Source organism: Leptosomus discolor, chromosome 9 (assembly GCF_034619465.1).
Source record: "Leptosomus discolor isolate bLepDis1 chromosome 9, bLepDis1.hap2, whole genome shotgun sequence".
Lineage (NCBI taxonomy): Eukaryota > Metazoa > Chordata > Aves > Leptosomiformes > Leptosomidae > Leptosomus > Leptosomus discolor.
The window spans coordinates 15,012,638-15,031,684 of NC_141399.1; the positions used below are offsets into that span (position 1 = coordinate 15,012,638).

At 36.3% G+C, this 19,047-nt stretch overlaps 1 protein-coding gene across 2 annotated transcripts in view; it reads left to right on the forward strand.

Annotated features, from left to right (window-relative positions):
• Positions 1-19,047, forward strand: part of CACNA1D (calcium voltage-gated channel subunit alpha1 D) — a 198,204-nt gene that overhangs the window by 105,823 nt on the left and 73,334 nt on the right. For both annotated transcript variants that reach the window (XM_086470607.1, XM_086470608.1), the window contains exons 10-17: positions 6,477-6,564; positions 7,267-7,293; positions 13,479-13,639; positions 14,208-14,433; positions 14,579-14,786; positions 16,674-16,794; positions 17,689-17,803; positions 18,493-18,562. In XM_086470607.1, coding sequence (XP_086326733.1) covers positions 6,477-6,564; positions 7,267-7,293; positions 13,479-13,639; positions 14,208-14,433; positions 14,579-14,786; positions 16,674-16,794; positions 17,689-17,803; positions 18,493-18,562 — 1,016 coding nt within the window. The remainder of the gene's footprint in view (positions 1-6,476; positions 6,565-7,266; positions 7,294-13,478; positions 13,640-14,207; positions 14,434-14,578; positions 14,787-16,673; positions 16,795-17,688; positions 17,804-18,492; positions 18,563-19,047) is intronic.

A 19,047-nucleotide genomic window follows, 5' to 3' on the forward strand; every position in this document is an offset into this window, starting at 1 on the left:
GTTATCACCAGGTTAATAATCTTGAGTAGTAAGCTTAGGAAATAAATTTAGTCCAAATATACTGATGATGTGTTTCTAGAACTGTCTTTGAAGCGTAAGGTAGGGCAGCATCCCAAGACAGGCAGAATAATCATTTGCAGGCTTCTAGGCAGCTGGGTTGCTACTTTGAATACCTAAACCTCTGGATGATCAAGATTATTGCTGATTTATGGTGATAGAAGATCATCATAAAGCTCTTCAGCGATGTGGAAGAGCTCTGGGTTTAGGATACAGAAGATCTTTCTGTGACAGGAGAAGATACTTATTTCAAAGGCAGTTAAATCAGTGATTAGCAGCTTCTTACATAATCTTTAAAAATGTAGTTTATGTTCCTGCAACTCCAGCATTTTAAAATTTCTAACCAGAGAAGTCATTAAGTCATTTATATATGAACCCCCTGTATTTGTACATCTCTGTTGCTGATAGTAGGCAGGTATTCAGTGCTGTTAAATAGTGGAATCCCTTTCAACTACTAGAATTGTAAATATGCCTGTAGTAAAAGTCGTAAGTCTTTATTACGAAGCAATATCTAGTTACCCTGAAGCCAATTAGAAAACTTCCATTGACTTCAAAGCATTGCGAATTTAGCTCAAAATGCGAACATCGGTGAGAGGTGAGGGATTTAACTCTGATTAGTTACGCTGCCGGTAATTTCAATTTGTTTTGCCTAATATTGCCTGTGTGGTACGTACGGACACATTTTTATTTTTTGCGTTGCAACTGCTGCCATCTGCTGTGTAAATGCTGGGATTACATGTACCTAACACGAAGGGGTTACATTGGCTGACTTAATGGAAGAGAAGAAGAAAAGCAGACTTAGTTGCTTTGGCCGTTCTTCCAATAAACATGGTAAAATGTTCTGATGTGCAGTTGAACTTTCTCTTGTTCCAATTACTGCATTTGATGTGTTAGCTTTTGAAAGCAAATATGTACACATTTTCTATAACAAAGGCGTAATAGCTTTAGCATGTAGATTCTCATGCATGCAGTTCTGCTGTTCTAAGTGCATGTGGTGCTGCGGTGCTCTGCCTTCTTAAAACATACTCTTCAATCCCTTTAGATTTCCACTGAAGCGTGTTTGTCTGTGACTTCTTGTTGAAGCGTAGTTTTTCTCTTTTCAAGAGTCAGGTAAACCAGATACAAAAATGTATTTTAAATTAAGGTGTGAAAAAATTAATCAAAGTCTTTTACAAACTTCATAATGGACCATAATGTAAGCTTAGAACAGTATGATGATGATAATATTTACTATTTATTTATAATACTTTTAATGTATAATCTAACAAAACATAACAAACTTTTACTGTTTGTTATGGGTGGTTTCGTTTCTGTAATTTGTGTGTATTCAATTTTTTTCACATCCACAATGGAGATGGACAGGGGTTTTAGAGTATGATAGTTATTTTCAAATCTGCACTCTCTTAATACTGACAAATATACTGATTTGACGTAATCGCAATTGCAGTAATTAGGAGGGCTGGTTTTAATCCTACTTACAACAAAGTTGTTGAAGCTACTGACTTCCTTGCTGTCCTAAGAATCACTTTTGTGGCTCGGATGGAGGCTGACAAATCTCATCCAGTTACTTTAGAGAATGCAGAATATTAAGTCAGAAACTGCTAGGACCCGATGGACTCATTTTCTACAAATGTTGAGTCTGCTTGAAATTATCTGTGTAACAGTTACATATATTGTCTGACAGCTTGCACAGCTTTACAGGCTGGGATAATTTTTCCATAGAAATTGCTAAAAGACAGTGGTTGCAATTTTGCTTTGGATATGTTTCAACATAGCCTTTAAACTAGCAGGTTCAGGTTCTGTTGTCAGTCAGTCATGAAGCAGCATGTAACTGTCTGAAAACGCTGTCGTCTGCTGGCCGCAAATGCTGTCGTGCTGCTAGTACCTGACCTTGCCAGTCAAAAGCATTCTCAAGCATGTGTGCACTGACTTAGTTTCATCTGTCTTTTGCAGGGCATGTATACCTTTTATGATTAGGATTTTTCCAAATTACAAATTGGTGGCCTAAGTATATTTCTCTGTTTGTGAGGCTGTTACGCTGATCCTAGTAGCTCAGACTTAGACAGCTACTGGATTAGAAATCCCACCCTAAATACTTTTTTTTTTGGTTTGTTTTACCTCTGCCTCTATTTCTATTAAAAGCACCACATCTGTAGAATATACAACAATCCCAAGATTCATAGTGCCATCCTTCAGGCTAGAAGTGGTTGGTTCAGTGAGGCTTCTGTAATGAAGACTGATTAATTTGCTCTCCTTCCACTGCTATGCAACCGTTCAACCTTATGTTGAGTTTCCATGGGCTGCCTATAAAAAGAGGAAGCCTGTAAGAATGATTGCTGATAGTATCAACATTAAATCTGCACTATGAAAACAGATACCTCGCTACAGTCTCATGTAGAACATCTTCCAGGCAGCCCCTCCTTAAACTGAATTTACCCTGAGGAGCTTCACAGTCAGAAGAGATAGTGCCACTTCTTTCTGATGTGTTTTCTGGGCATACAGCAGACTTGGGAAAATTTGAGATTAATTTGTGATGATAATGTTGCCTCTTTGGGGATTTTTTTTGTTCTGTTTTCTTCTTTGACTACCTCAGATTTGGTGTAAAGGATTCAGAAAAATCCATGTCATGATTTGAGAAAGAATTAGGGAAATTTTGGGGCTCATGGATTTGGTTGGGTGTTACTAGCAGACAGAAAGTGATCATTTTGCAAGATTGATCTAAAACTTTGCCTTTTTTAATAATTGTAAGATTCTCTCCAGTGGCTTTTACTGAGTATCTGACTAGCTGCGCGGATCACTCTATTTCTTCAGCATATGTAACCAGAAAGCTACTCAAGGTGCATCAGTGTGGAAATGAGATCAGCCTATGGATCAAAAATGCATAGCTGAAGTTGAACCACATTAAAATATTAATTATATACTTTCTAGAGAAAAACATTTCCAACTATAATACTTGCCACCACAATTCTGTATTTCAGGGTGTAATTTAACCTGCTTCTGGATTCTACAGTGACACTAAATTGTCATATAACAGGATTATGCAATTTGTTTCTTCCAACTCCAGCTGACTAGGACATACCAATGCTGATGGACACTGACCTGCTCTTAGCTGTGCATTAGTTATGTTATGTCCTGGAGCAGAATTTGAAATCCCTTCTCCAAAACCTGAAAACTGTTTAGAGTAAATAGTGAACATTATAACATGAGGAAAACAATCTATTTTCTTATCCGCAGAAATAAAATGTAGTAGCTGATATATTTGACCTGTTTTCTATATACTCAGGAAAGCATTAAGCTGCATGCTATATGGGTTATTTATATTGCCTAATGCAAGCTTTCTTTTGTTTGAACCCAGTTACCATAATTGAAGAGCTGATACTATCTAGAAATCTAGATAACTTTTTATTGACAGAAGAATGTCAATAAAGTAGGGGCAAAAGTTGAATAAAGAATAGGGAAAATTTGGTATTTTCTTTTGAATATTGGAATACCAGTTTAAAGATCCCAAAGCTGGCCTTACTGAGATCAGACAGTCTTTCAAAAGTTCATTCTGTGTGCTGTACTTTGCCTAATGAACACTGCCCTTAAAAAGCTGTGGTCATGAAACTGAGTCTTTTCAAGACTTGCCAGGTTGCTTGCCTTAGAGAGAGTGGATGTGGTCATACAGTGCTGTTGTTGTTTTCTTCTGGCTAAAGATTTAATGACTTGCTAGCATTGCTGGAGCTAGACTTCCACGTGGTGCCTTTCTCAGTACTTCTGTCAAGTTTTTCTTCTGACATACAAATTACAGTATAATGACAGCTGAGTTTCTAATGTAAACCGAACTGTCTGTGGTTCTTTTCCTCTTCTGTTTTTGTAACACAGCACCTGCAAGTCACTAATAGAGCAACAGCCCTGTCTGAAATAGAGAGTAACATTCTGGCTGTGTTTAATAATTAGCAGAACTGACACTGGCTTCAAGAGGGACAAAGATTTTTTTCTTTTTCCTTTGGTATTTTGTTTTTCATCATGCAGTCATGTTCAAAAAGGGCTGGTATTTCTTACTATGGATTAACATGTCAAGTCTGGGTAGACTTGAATTAAGATTGTTACTTTACACTTTTTTAAATAATTTGCCATTTATTAAAACAAATATAATTTGTGTGACACTGACACTTTATGAGGAATGGGATTCTAGGTACTGCTTTTAGATGAGAGAGGGCTTGATAAATTTGAAACGCGAGTGTGAGAGACATGTTGCTCATATGTAATACTTTCAAAAGTGGGCCTAGCTCTATTTTGATGGCAGCTCTTAATAACAGTCTATGAAACAAGACTTCTGCACTCATATTTTGCAGTTGCCCATCGTAAGTACTGAAACGTTCATCATTAGATGGCTATAATGTTGTGTTTCCTAACAGCATGCAAGTCACCCAGCACAAGACAACTGTTTCAGTTCTTTACTGGACAGGGAAACTCCTTGCATTTATTGCAAAAGATCCTGGCATTTTTAAATAAAACCTCTTAGTTCTGAAGATCTGAGACTATGTCTGAAATAGTTTTATAATTATATTTTTTCTTAAACCCTTTGAAATTTTAGTACTTGAATTCGGATATCATCAAAGATTGTTTGCTTCACTTTTGAATGAAATGCCTTTTGAACTCTGTGACTGTGAAGTCCACACAAGACTAGCAATATTAATTTTTTTAAACTGATTTATAAAGAGAAGCATGGTATTAGAATTGAGGCACTTGCAGGTGCTAACCAGGAATTTTTCATATATAAAGCAGTTGCAATAATATTTTAAAAGATTGATCAAAATAGAAGAATCTTATGAAAGAAGATTTTAATATGCTTTCTGCCTGAAGTGCCTTCTTTATTCAAACACCTGCATGGACATTTCAGATCTTTCTTTCTTATGTGAACTGTGTTTAACATTTCATGTAAAGGTGACTTAAATTTATGGGGACAGATTCTCAGCTTTTCCAAATAATAACTGAGCATCTACCCTGCATAAATCTGTCAGTCTCTCAACTTGGATGGAATTGGTGGGCATGGAAACCAAACTGCCCTTTACCACTTCCATGTATCTCTGTGTCAGTGTTGAGGCAATATAAAGGCTGTGCACAGAAACTGTTATTAACATTCTCATTTTGTACCTGATCTGTAGACAAATCAGAAAATTCAAGGTCTGATACTGGAGTCTTACTTATATTAAGATGTGTGTAATTAAGCCTCCTTTAGGCTGCCAAAATAGTGAGACATCCCTAACAGAAATAGGCATTGTAGCCCTTCTGCCTTCAGTACTCTCAGTCCACAGACATTGGCTTAACCCCCCAACAATGAAACAAATTTAAAAAAACCAAAAAAGCAAACCATCAAAACAGCAGAAGGTATACCCCAGAATACCTTTAAGATACTCTGTTTTTCTTTTGTTCTTGCTGTTCCGTAATAATTTCAGTGTATCTTCCATCTCTCTTATTTTTTCCTACTTTATATGATATTTCTACTGTACAAACCACCAACATTAATTTACACTTTTCTTGTTACTGGGGTTTTCCTTTCATGCTTGCTTTGCAGACATGGAAGTAGTGTTCTCTTCTAGGAAGTACTGAGAACTTTAGCTGTTCATTGTTTCTTAACACCTTTTGACATAGGTTGTCGTCCCTCTATATTTCAGTTGATTTGAAGATAAACACTGATGATCAATCTGCAAATAATTTTGTCTAAAAATCCACTAGCAAATATTGCTAACTGTTAGTCATGATCCACTATATGTACAGTAATTCACTGTCACAAATGTAATAATCCCCTTTTTATTAGCAGTAATTCTCATAATCCTTGTAGTGCCCATTCTGTTGTTCCCAGTGCTCCTTCCTATCTGCTCATATAGTATTTGCAGGTACAGTTACTTTCTAGCATCTTGCCTTGATAATTCCTAATGGAAGTAAAAGCATGGAGTCATCCCTATGATTGGAGTATGATAGTTCCTATTTTCAGAAGAACTTTGATGAAGTTTCTTGGAATTAGTGAGCATGTTAACGACACTTAAACTGATAAGCACCTCCGAAGTGTTAACAGAACACTGCTTAAATGAGAGGCCACAAAATGTAGCTCAGGTTTGTTTCTTTACTAGAGGTAGCATGCTATTTGCCACAAACCTCCTCTACATTGCATTCTGTAGTGCATTCTCAACAGTTATGTTGAATCATTGAAAAGAAGCAAGAATGCTACAATACACTCTGGAAATCTGTGTGCTTTCTTTTGCTGTAAGAGGAGGACTGATGAAGTGTCTAGCTTTATCTGCTGTTCCTCAGATCTTCCAGTCTCTCATTAGACCTGCAAAAAGTGGAAGCATTCTTGCAATAGAACAGGAGATCACATTCTGTGTAGTGCCTTGCTTGGCTATCAATCTAAAGCAGTTTCTGTCTCCTAACAGCAAGCATGCCCACCAGTGAAACTGAATCAGTCAACACAGAGAATGTGAGTGGTGAAGGAGAGAACCCAGCATGCTGTGGGAGTTTATGGTGAGTACACGGGCTGTTTTCAAGTGCCCACGCTCATCATCTCAAAATTTAAAAGAAACATTATTTCCCCATTGTTTATTTAGCCCAAACTGCTTTCAAACAGTCAGGCTTTGTATGATGCTTGGGGTTTTTTTTTTTTGCCTTTCAGTAGTTTAATATTAGACCAATTATTACAGCATTAAAGCACTCCTAAAATTCTCAAGTTAAGATTTAAAACAATTCAACTAAATGTCCAGTGGAGTAATTTTTTCGTGAAAGTTTTTATAAAATAAACTTGTTGTCCAAAATAATAAGAACAGAAGTCCCCTATGATATCTAAAAAGAAACATTTTCTGTTAAATTGTGCATGATTTGGAGAATTTTTTTTTAGGCAATAACTGAATGTATGGGTGTATCTCCGTATTCCATGGTGGTCACTATTTATTTGCTCAGATTTTCATCACTTCCAAGCAGCTTCTACATGAGGACTTTATTTTCTTAGTTTTGAAGGAGATTTCCTTTCTTTCACTTAGAAAATTTGTAAATCTTTAGGAATAAAGAAAATAAATAACAGACAATAAAATTTCAGCATTCATGGTGCATCTTGTTAAAAGCTTACTTTTATGTAATTCCAATATATTGACTTGCAAAATTCTGAAGAGAATGAATTTGTGTTAACTATTTTTTCCACATTCTTAAAAATATGCTTTCCTTTTCTTCTAGTCAAACCATCTCAAAATCCAAGTTCAGGTCAGTATTTTTCGCTCTCTTCATTGCTTTTTTTCCTTGTGACTATTTACACATTATGATGATCTCATATAATAATTCTTTGTTTACTATACTTTAAATTTTACTGTGTGAAAATTCTTCCTAACAATTACTGGTGAATACAAAAGTAAGGTATCCATGAGCACTTTTGGAAATCAAACTCCCTGATTTGCTTTGCTGATATTTGTGGCTCTCTTTTACACTTATTAAGGAATAATAAGTAATAACTCATTTGGGAATGAGAGTTTCTATTTTCAAGTACGTTTGCAGAAGGGAAGTGTTATAAGCAAAATTAATAGTCCTGATATTGTAGACACTGAGTGTGCCAGTGCGAAATCAATATGTTTCTTTATTTTTATTTTATTTTCCAGTCTTATAGGACATATATTTAGTAATTAGGAAGGATAATTGCAAACACAGAAGAGATACCTCTTTCTGTTTAAAAAGGTTAGGCTACTCCATGAAGAAACAACAAAAAAAAACCGCTATGTGATCTAAGGTAAGTAATCAAGTGGTAGACTTAGTGAATCACAAAGGGCAAAGATACTCCTACAGTTGCAAACAACCCACAGAATAAATATTTTTCACAGAAAATTTTCAGTGGAAAAAAAGGGACAATCAAGAAGATTTGGCAACATCTGGCATCAGCAGTTTTGGCAACATCTGGAATCATTTCACTTTTTTAACCCTAGTAAAACTGATTTCAGTGTTGGATGTGTGGCAAGTAATTCATTGGTAACAGCAGTGTATTCTCCTTGCAGCAATGAAGAGGAATAGCATACCCAGGTTTATTCTACTAGCTTTACTATCTCTAATGACCTACCAGCGCTGACCAGTTGCGAACAGTTGGAGTGGACTTGTGTTCCTTCTGAATAGCCTTCTTTCTTTTTTGAAGAAGAGCTCCCAGGCAACAGTTAACTGGTGCTTTTCTACACTGAGAATTTTTTCATGTGATGCTATGATCAAGCTTTTTTCGTCATTCTTTTCAGCTAGCAAACTGGTGACAGCATATAAATGTGCCTCACTGCTGAAGACTCGCCATTTAGGATGGTAGTGAATACACAACTACCTCTTTAGAAATTTCATCATTAGTTATAAAAGTTGTATTATTTCTTCTATGCCTTCTGCTACACAAACTGGTCTTAGCTACACCAACTGAATGGACCAGCTATGTCCATGTGGACATTGAGCTTAACCCTCCATGCAAATTATGAGAGATGGGATTGCTTTTAGTTTAATAAAGAGAAGCAATTCAGTGTGCCTAATGGTCTGTAATTTTTCTTGCCATTGCTTCCAGTTACCATAACAGTAGGACAAATGGAACAATTCATTTAGTGTTTCATTAGCTGAGAATCTCAAACAGGCATGATTATTTTGAATCATGAGATTGTCTCCAATCAACCTTATAGCATACTATTTATTGCTATGAAGTCTACTCATGCTGGTTTTAAAGGAGAAACTCGAATATGAAGTGGTCGCGTGAAACTTCAAATACCAGGCAGTGCAATAGACTGCCATTATACTACTTTCTCCAAGTTTGGTCTGTTTGCACAGTGGTGGACTCAAAGAAGCATTATAGAGAAAGCAAAGCAATGTCTACGTTCTGAACCATGCCTGTTATTCATATTTTGAGGAAAAAGAAAACTCCAGAAGATCTGTAAAATGAAAGCTGCTACATCATCTTTGAGAAAGGACAATTTCTACCCAAACCTGATGTTTTTAATAGTCCAAGCAGTGAGTAAGAAGTAGTCAGTGCTATCTATCTTTACAATCAATGTTCATAATCAACACATCAATTTGAAAGAATATTTATTCGCAAGCCAGAGATTCACCAAAGTATCTCCAGCTGCCTAGATTTTGCCACTAAATTTTGTCCTAAATGTCTTTTGCATGAGCTCTTTGATCAGAATTTGTTCTCGTGGCATTAAAAAACACTAGCCATATAGAAGTTCATTCATACGAGTATTGCTGCATCTGTTCACAGAAGTTGTGGCAATTGGCAATGGGATGTTGGTGTCTCATTTGGAAGAGCTGCAGGGATCTGTAGCTGCTTGAAGTCTTCAGTCATACTTAAACTTTTAAGGCTGAATTTCGTAATAGGATTCCCCCTGCAACTTTCACGTCTTTACTCGTAGCATTGGAGAAAGATCTGTTCCTTTTATCTTACTGAGTCCATGTGAGAAGTAGTTTTGAGACAACAGAGCTCAAAATTATGGTTGTGCCATTGTCTTACAAACAGATGTGGCATGCACTGTGTCCCAGATCCCTAAAAACAGTTGACAAAATCTGTTTTCAGAGAGAAAAAGCACTGTGAAGAGCTGCTGACTTCGCAATGCCACTAAGAACAGAGTGTATTTGCTCTTCTATCTCTATAAGCATCTGCAGGCTCATGGTTCTCATCCCATTGCTTCTGGGCACCTAACATCTCATATTTGCAAAATCCGTTTTTCTGATATGTCAGAAGAATGTAAATTTGGTGGTTTTTGTTGAAATTGCCAGTTTCTAAAATGCTCTGTTTACCTAAAATACAGAAACTCCCAGTTTTGCAGCAAAGCCCTAGATTATGTGTTCAGCTGTCAGGGACATCCTAGCACAGTCTAAGCCAAATGCTGAATCTTGGTCTAATTCTCACTCTTCTGGCCTGATCCTTACTCCAACTTCAGGAATGTTATTCTGCAATGGTGGCACACTGTTTCGGGGCAAAGTAAATCAGGGCATAGCTTACCAAGGATAAGGATTTTGATCCAAACATCTTTGCCTTTGGATCAAAATAGAAAATGCTTCTTATTGCAAGATAGCCTACCTGCTGTACCGCAAGTTAAAATAGAAGTTAATCCTTGTAAATATGTTTCTGTACAGTCAAATGGGTACTTGATGAAGAGAATTACAATATAGCAATTATCTGCCAGCTTATTAAGTGAAGGTGTTTATTAACCACACATTGCGCTAGGATATATATGGGTAAATATGATCTGTGCTGTGTATTTGTGATCTTCCAGGTGGAATTTGAAATGTTTTGATACTAGAACAACTGTTTTTTCTCCTCACATGAAAATGACAGAGCTATGATTAGAGGAAGATGGAGATCTACTAGTTGAAGTGTCTCTCTAAAGATCCCTCTGTTTAAGAATTCAGTCCCTTATTCGTCAGTATGATTATATGATCACATTAACCTTCAAGTCATGCCAAAAAGCTGATACTGTGCTCTGAATCCTATAACTATGAAAAAGAGGAATGGAAAAATAACCTCAAAGGCTTCTGTTTTTTTATAAGAAGTGAGCACTCTGGTGCAGTTCTGCTGTCCCGTATTTTATAAATTAATAGTGAAGTCTAAGATTTCTGCACAAGTGATAGCACCCACAATTATAGAAGAATTAATCCTGGGCATTAATGTTTACTTCTCTGTGAGCTTACTGGTGAAAATATGAGGCATGCCGGTTTCGCAGATACAGGGGTTATGCATATGGTTCTAAACAGAAAGTCCAGTTTAGAAAAACACCATGTAATGAAAGGCTGCTGATAGGAAATAATATGAAAATTAATGTTCCTACCTTTGTGTAGGTCTAGTAGCAATACACAAACATGCATGAATAGCAAGTAAACAAACTAAACTTCATAGATTCTGCATGACTGACTAACACTGAGTTCAGTCAGACTAAATGCAAGGCTGGATTCCCCATGTGTGGATTCAAATTTAAGACCAAGGCCTAAAGGACCACCTAAACATGAATACCTGAGTCAATAAAAGTGAAATCTGGAACACGTTTGTAAGAATAATGATTTGCTCATACATAGCTCTGAAGAAAAAAATGATAAATTATTTAATGAGAACAAAAGCAGTGAATAATTCGGTTTGTTCTAACAAACTATGTCAACTGTAAGTGTCCTCTGTGATTTTAATGTTTATTCAACTACTATATTTTGTGAAAAATGCTTGATAATTTCATTAAAGCAATGTTATATAATTGCAAATTTTTGAAAATGGAATTTCTCTTCAAAATAAAAAGGTACACTTTGTTCTTCCAGAAAAAATTATGCTGTTTGGTTAAAACTAGGAGGGGTGGTTACTAAAAAATAGAAACTATTGAGGGAAAATAGTGTAATTTGTTTTCCTACTTTTGTGTAGCCGCAGGTTTTCCTGGCAGAACAGGCCATCTACTTCAGTCTGCTACTTACTGTTTATTTCTTTACTTTTATCAATCTAATGAAAGTAGAAAATCACTCTTATTCTCCTTTTTGAAATTTTGCTTTATTTCTGTAGGCTTTTTACATATGCTTATATTATTAATACACTTCTACATGTGAGTTGCATTGCACACCCTTTGGCAGCATTTTCATATGTTCACCACTTAGCTATAGGGTTTTGTCACTGATTCCACAGAACTTCGTGGGAAAAAAAAAGCGCACCTCATTGGCTTCAGAGAGCCAAGTTATACACTTGAGGCTGGTTTTGGCTCCTGTGAGTAGAGATATTCAAACAGTATTATTCTTGTCTCATTGACTTCAATGAGATGATGTTCTGTAAGCGTAAAAACGGCTGTTTTACCTAACCGGGGAGTGAGCCATCCTGGTGATGGCCATGGACATAGCACTGCTTAGCAGGGGACTAGGAAGATAAGAATGTTCTTGAATACCGTGTTGATTTAGGTCAGGACAGGATATTTTTCACTTATATGGTTACAATACTGCAAAGGCTTGAAACATCTTTGAACTAATATCTGAAAACAGTATTAATTTCCATTACTACAAGTACAAATTTCAGGTGTATAACAAAAACTCAGTTGATGCTTGAATGCAGTGCTAAGCTCAGTTATTTTTATGGTGGTGTTATTGCGTATTGGTTCTATTTTCTGAGGGATATTTAAAGCATTTCTGATTTTATTCATACTAAATACAATAGCTGCTAATACTAAAAATGTTAAGAAATCCATGTAGTTATTTGTAACAATTTTCCAAAGCCTCAGTTCCATGTTTTAGTACTGCCAGAAGAGCTGCAGTGCCCTTCCCCTGTCTCAGCTCTTCCCTCATTCTTCCTGTTCTTTCTGTGATGTGGTGATGCAATGAATGGAATCAACCCAGAAGAAAAGAAATTGGTTTCCACCAGTCAGTTCTCAGATCTGGCTTCACTTCAGTAGAGCTAGTTTTAGCAAAAGGGAAAGGAGATGATAGAATATGGAGGGCAGACCAGCCCTTTCCCTCACAGCAGGTTTATGCTAGACTGGCTTGATAGTGAAACTATAGGGGAAGAAGCTTATATGTGCACACTCTTCTCAGTTCTTTGCTATTTTAAGGCTAGGTCAAGCTTCCATTGGAGTCTGTGCCTGCTTTGTCCCTTGAATTTTGGATGAAGCAGTTGTCAGTTCCTAAAATTTCTTATCTGAATCCATGGCTGCAATTCTGAGCGTGTGAATTCTATATGCCTCCTGTTTAGGTAATATCAAGTGCTTTCTAATCCTTCTCTTCCTATGACTCAGCAACTTATTTTCTTCCTGTTTCACAAATGGCAATGCAACCCAAGGAGACTAATTGGTTTACTAAAAGTGAAGCAAAAAAATTAGACCTAGTTTTATGAATCCAAAGCTAAGCTAATACTCTCACTTGTGAATCCAACTCATATCTAGGTAGAGCCTGTTTACTTCTTGATTCAAGCTGCTATTACTCATTTCACACACATTTGTCCACTGACACAATTTCAGGTCGCATCAGTAGAAACCTCTAGGAGTCGCTGACTGAGATTTCTAACATTAGATTTCTAAAACTTGATGTCAATGTTCCTGCCTTGTTTAACCCTGCCAGAATTGTGTCTGTTGTTTAACTCAAAGCCTACATTTTCAAACTAAATGTAATTTGATTCTAAGTTGCTTCATTGTTTTTTCTTTGAATGCATCTTAATCTAATTATGTCACAGGCAATTAGAGTCTCTAAAAGTTGTGGGTTTGTACATTTAAAAATCTATAATGAAATCTAAAAAAAGGAATAACAAATTAGCACTCCCTAATCTGCAACTGGTAATAATTTACACAACTATCTGAAGTATCGTGCACATACTTATGAAAATACACCTGCTGACACGTATATACTTGCACAATGTTTTTTACACAGGAAAAACCCTCTGTCAGTTCATATTTTCTCTATAATAATAAATTTGGTTTTGTTTGAACTTTCAGTCGACGCTGGCGTCGCTGGAATCGATTTAATCGAAGAAAGTGTAGAGCTGCAGTAAAATCTGTCACATTTTATTGGCTTGTTATTGTCTTGGTCTTTCTGAACACATTAACTATCTCATCGGAGCATTATAATCAACCTGACTGGCTGACCCAGATCCAAGGTACAATCAAAAATTATTTATCCTGTTTTAACTATGGATCCTTGCATTCTATCAGTGGCTACTTTTGTACATTTTGTTGTTTGCTGTCATGAAGGATATACAGCCTAGCCAAAGGGAGATACAAGAAATGTCTGAATGTATTTGATTTCCACAACTGTAACACAGCTTAATGGCATACCAGCAAAAACCTAACAATACTAAATTGTAAATACCTGTACTTTTATTGTTAAACTGTGCTTGAAAGATGAGGAAGGAAATAGTACTTGGCACAGCAGAACATGCTGTGGGCTGTGTTGCTTAAGTTGCAGTGTTGACTCAAGCTGTGAGTTGAGCAGCCGTGAACTGCCCAACGGATTGGACAGATGAATAGTTTATAGGTGGCAGGAAGCTTTATACCCTTGTGTAACTTTTGCCACTTAAGCATTGTGAAAAAGCAGTACTTCCTTCTTAAGCAAAAGGCTGTGAACTACTGTAGAATGTACAGTACTAATATGTTAAAATAAAAAATAGAATCTATGCGACAATTCAGGAATATCTTTTTCTTTTCTTTTTTAATATTTTGTTCCAGATATCGCAAATAAAGTTCTTCTGGCTTTATTCACCTGTGAAATGTTAGTAAAGATGTACAGCTTGGGCTTACAGGCTTACTTTGTTTCTCTTTTTAACCGCTTTGATTGCTTCGTTGTTTGTGGTGGCATTGTTGAAACCATTTTGGTGGAGTTGGAAATTATGTCACCCCTTGGAATTTCAGTGTTTCGCTGTGTTCGTCTCCTGCGTATTTTTAAAGTAACAAGGTAAGATTAACTAATACTGCTAACTTTAGGGGTAGCTGAAGGGTGATCAGCAATTCTTTTGTAATACTTCATCATGCGCTGCTCTTTTACTGTTTTGTTTGGGGTTTTTTTTGGTGTGTGTTAACACACGCATTTTAATTTATAGGCACTGGGCATCCCTGAGCAACTTGGTAGCATCCTTGTTAAACTCAATGAAGTCCATTGCTTCACTGTTGCTTCTGCTTTTCCTCTTCATCATAATCTTCTCGTTGCTTGGAATGCAGCTGTTTGGAGGCAAATTTAATTTTGATGAAACTCAAACAAAACGGAGCACCTTCGATAATTTTCCACAAGCTCTCTTAACTGTATTCCAGGTAACTTTCTTTCATCCCGTATGAAACATTTTACCTTTGATGATCAACAAAGCTGTTTAAGTGATCAAGTTGCCTGAAATAAAATCGCAAATACTGTTTATTCAGTTTACTTTAAGTAGCATTCTGCTCATTAAATTCAGTACTCTGGTAACTCTGCACCATTTGTACCATTTGTTTCATGTCTTATTTGGTCTATCTATGCAACATAGCTGTCATGTTACTTCACAAAATTAAATCTCCTTTGTCCATCAAATACGTGCCTAGAAAAAGAGCTGGAATGTTATTTTTATTTTGATCAAATTGCTTTCTTTGACTTTGTTAGCTATATAAAATTTCAGCTAATCCCAAGCAGGAAGAAAAGAGAAGCATTGTAAGAGTGCATATTTGCATATGTGTCATATCACTCACTATAATACAAAAATAAGTATGAATTTCTTTAAAGATACGCTGTCAGGTTTATTAAAATTTTAAAGCAGCTTGTCCTTTACTTGTAAAAAGATAGGGCCATATTTACAGTTTACTTTTTGCTGTTTTATTATCCTTTTCTTTTCCCCCAACTTGGATTCTGGGATGAGGCTGATTGGTTTCACCTTTCTAGCCATTTTCACATGCAGCTTTGCACATTACCACAATGTTCGCTTTTAGTCAGTGTAGGTGAGTGGTTGAAGCTAACCCTGGAAGACTCAACTTCGTGTCTATTTCCTGTCTATTTGGTAGAAGTTCCATTTGATGACTGCCCAGAGCAAGCAAAAAATCTTACAATGTAATTTTAACATAAAGGAAATCTTAATGAGAAATTTCCTTAAGAGGAAAAGGGTCCACATTTGACCTGACATTGCCCCTTTAAAAAATGAAGGCTGTACTTTCAAACTCAGATGAGCTGGATTTTATTCAGATTTTAGACTGCCTCATTTTCAAAGGAAGGAGGCTTCCTTCATTTTCAGAATACACTAAGGAGCAACCAACCTGTTGGGTGCTTGACAACTATGAAAATCAGCTTGATGAGTTTAGCTCTCCAAAACTGAATTTCAGAAGTTGGCATGCATTTAATTTTTTTGAACAACCACTTAATTACTTGGAAGGAGAGTCAATATTACTCAGGATAGAACTGATAATTTTTAAGAAGTTACCTAGAAATATATAGAGTGCCCCTATAACCTGCATTGTAATAGTCAGAATTTTTGTTGTAGTACAGAAAAAGTGGAGGTGCCTCATTGTAAACTATCCTTTTAACTGAACAGATTTTAGAAAATTCTTTTAGACTTCAGTGAAATTATGTGAAACAATAGCCAATAAGAAAGTCATGTAGTTCTCCTGCAGCATTGAGCTCCATTCAGTTAAAAATAATTACCATTTCAAAAGCTATAGCAGTAGTGTAAGTGTGATAGGTGTATTATATAATTTACGATAAGGTGGTCAGTCCCTGTTAAAACTGAAGCTGGGTAGGCCAATTTGCAGGGCTAATGAATGGCAGACACTAGAAGAGCTTTGTGGCAACTGTTTCAAAAGAAGAGAACCTTCTATACTAACTTGATTTTTGAGTGATGAATATTTGTGGGCATTACTGCATATGTGGCATTACTGAAAGTCAGAGCTCTTACTTTTGCATGCCAAAATAAATAACATTATAGGCTTCTATTTTTTATTATTCTTGCCTTTGAAGTTCAGTGATGTAAATGTGTAGCATAAAATAAAAGCTAGTAGAGTTAAACCCAAGCTTTCAGGAGATGCTTATGTAAATGGAAATTTTAAAACAATGCATGAAAAGATTATGGTATTGCTTTATGTATGCAGAAGGTGAGCCTTATTGTGTATTGTGGTCAAGGAAATGTATTTCTCTATTGCTCTTTTTGATGTTGAGTTACTCACAACACATGTGCTTTGCAGATTCTAACAGGTGAAGACTGGAATGCTGTTATGTACGATGGCATAATGGCGTATGGTGGCCCATCATCATCAGGCATGATAGTCTGTATATATTTCATTATCCTCTTCATCTGTGGTAACTGTATCCTTTGCATGCACTGGAAATATCTCCAGATGGGGCCATGTGTCAGGGACATATGCAGAATTTCTCTAGGTGGTAGTAAATTGCAATGGACATGCAAATACTTTCTGTATGTGCTAAGTCCTTTAAATAGACTTTTCTTTGTACACCCGTTCCCTAATGAACGAGAATCAGGTGATCTCTGAGTCGATCTCCAGCCACCACAACAGCAGAAACCAGATAACTTTTTCTTTCTTCCTTCAGTGGGAAAACAGCCTTATTCTACCTGCTTGTCTCTTTGACATCTGTCCCTCTGAAAATGCAGGGATGTAGTCTGATATCTGTGGCAGTAGTTCATCATTTTGATGCTTGATACAGCCCTGTTAATTCTGACACACGCTGACAGTGGAGCCAGTGATCCACTGTATAGTGCAGGGATCAGATGAGAGAAATCTGCATGGAGAAATGATGAGTCAATTAGGATTAAGTCCGCTGAAGCATTCCTCTTCCCTGCCTTCAGTGGAAATACTTCCTTAGCCCCATGTAGCAACAGAAACTAGTGTCATTCTCAGAAGTTCTTTTGAAAATGTCTGAACAGTCTTCACTTTTAATAGACAATGTTTCATGTTTGAAACTTGCTTAGGCTAGCATAAAGTTGAATTTAACTTGTTTAAAAAATGTCAAGTATAGTGCTATTTTAAAATCAGTGGCCCAAATGGATCTCTGCTCATTTTACACCCAGTATTAATCTAGTCCATTAAATGAGTGTTATTTGCACTACAGTCCAGCATCACAAATCTTTACGCTGTATGTGGTGAATGTGTGTTTTATATCTCTCACATTGTCAGTGTTTATGCTGATAATAAACCAAACAAGTAAAGTAAGGCCAAATGTCCTTAAAATTATTTGAACTAGATATCTTGTTAAATGTCTTCTTGGCCATTGCTGTGGATAACTTGGCAGATGCTGAAAGTCTAAATACAGCTCAGAAAGAAGAAGCTGAAGAAAAGGAAAGGAAAAAGAATGCGAGGTAAACCAGCATGGGCATGTTGAATAAGCAGGAGAGGGAAGGAGGGGGGCACTGAATTCTTTCATAAAGATATTCTTTACCTTATATAAATGTGTTTACCATCTTCAAAATTTATTGGACTCAGGGAAAAAAAAATGAAAAAAGTTTACCTAGACATTAAAATTAGATCCAATTAATATGATTTTAGTTAAAAGTTGGGTAGTAATTGGGAAAATGGGATGTATTAAGGACAAAACGATAAGCCAGCTGGTATTTAACCACTGCAACAGTAGGATTTATTGCGCAATCAGAAGAATGTATCTGTTGTTGCTAGTGCACAACTCCCTGTGGAATCAGTTCTCTAAGCCTTATATGGGCAAGAGAAAAACCTTCCTTTGAAATTGGTGGAGGCCTATTGAAGTCAGTGCAAGTTGTTTGTATGAGTTCAAGGGCACAGTTTATCCCTCTAGAAAGGAGTAATGATCATGAGTTGAATTTTTTAGGGATTAGATTCTGGAGTTATATTCAAAATTATTATATTTTAAATGGATCGTTGCATTCAAATGCAATAGATCTTACTGCTTTGACACCTGCAGCTGTGCATATAATTTTAGATATTTTACTATATAGTTTTAAGATGGGTATAGTTCACTTAAAATCTTCTGTCTTTATATGACGTGCTTTGTAATTGTTATTGTATTGTTTTGTAGAAAAGAGAGTCTGGAAAATAAAAAAAGTGAGAAGTCAGAAGGTGACCAAAAGAAGTCCAAGGATAGTAAGGTGTTTATTCTAAGAATTGTGTCTTTTCTAAGAAGCAGTTTTACTGATTTTGCTAGGGAGTAACTTTTCAAGACTGCTGTGCATTGTACAATTTCTTTTATGAACACATCTTCCCTACATTTTTTTCCAGGCAAAGGAAACTTAGTTCTGGTGCTTTGCATCCTCACAGAATCTCTTAATCCAGAAAATCCTTTTGGTTTCAGGATATCCTGGGAAGGCAAGCTCTTAGAGCATGAAATAGTTAATGTTAGAACAATTTGACGTTGTTTCAGGATCCCTGTAGGTATTTTACCTGATAATCCAATGGAAGAGATTAGTGAATGATAAACTCTTAGTAGAATGTTCAAACATTCTTGGTAATTTTTACCAAAGGCTGTTGGTTATATTCTCATTGTGATCTACGCAGCCAGGAGAATGTGAATACTGTAGAAAAATCATCTTTTAAAAATATGTATTAAACTGTCAGCTCTCCTCTGTTCTTAGTT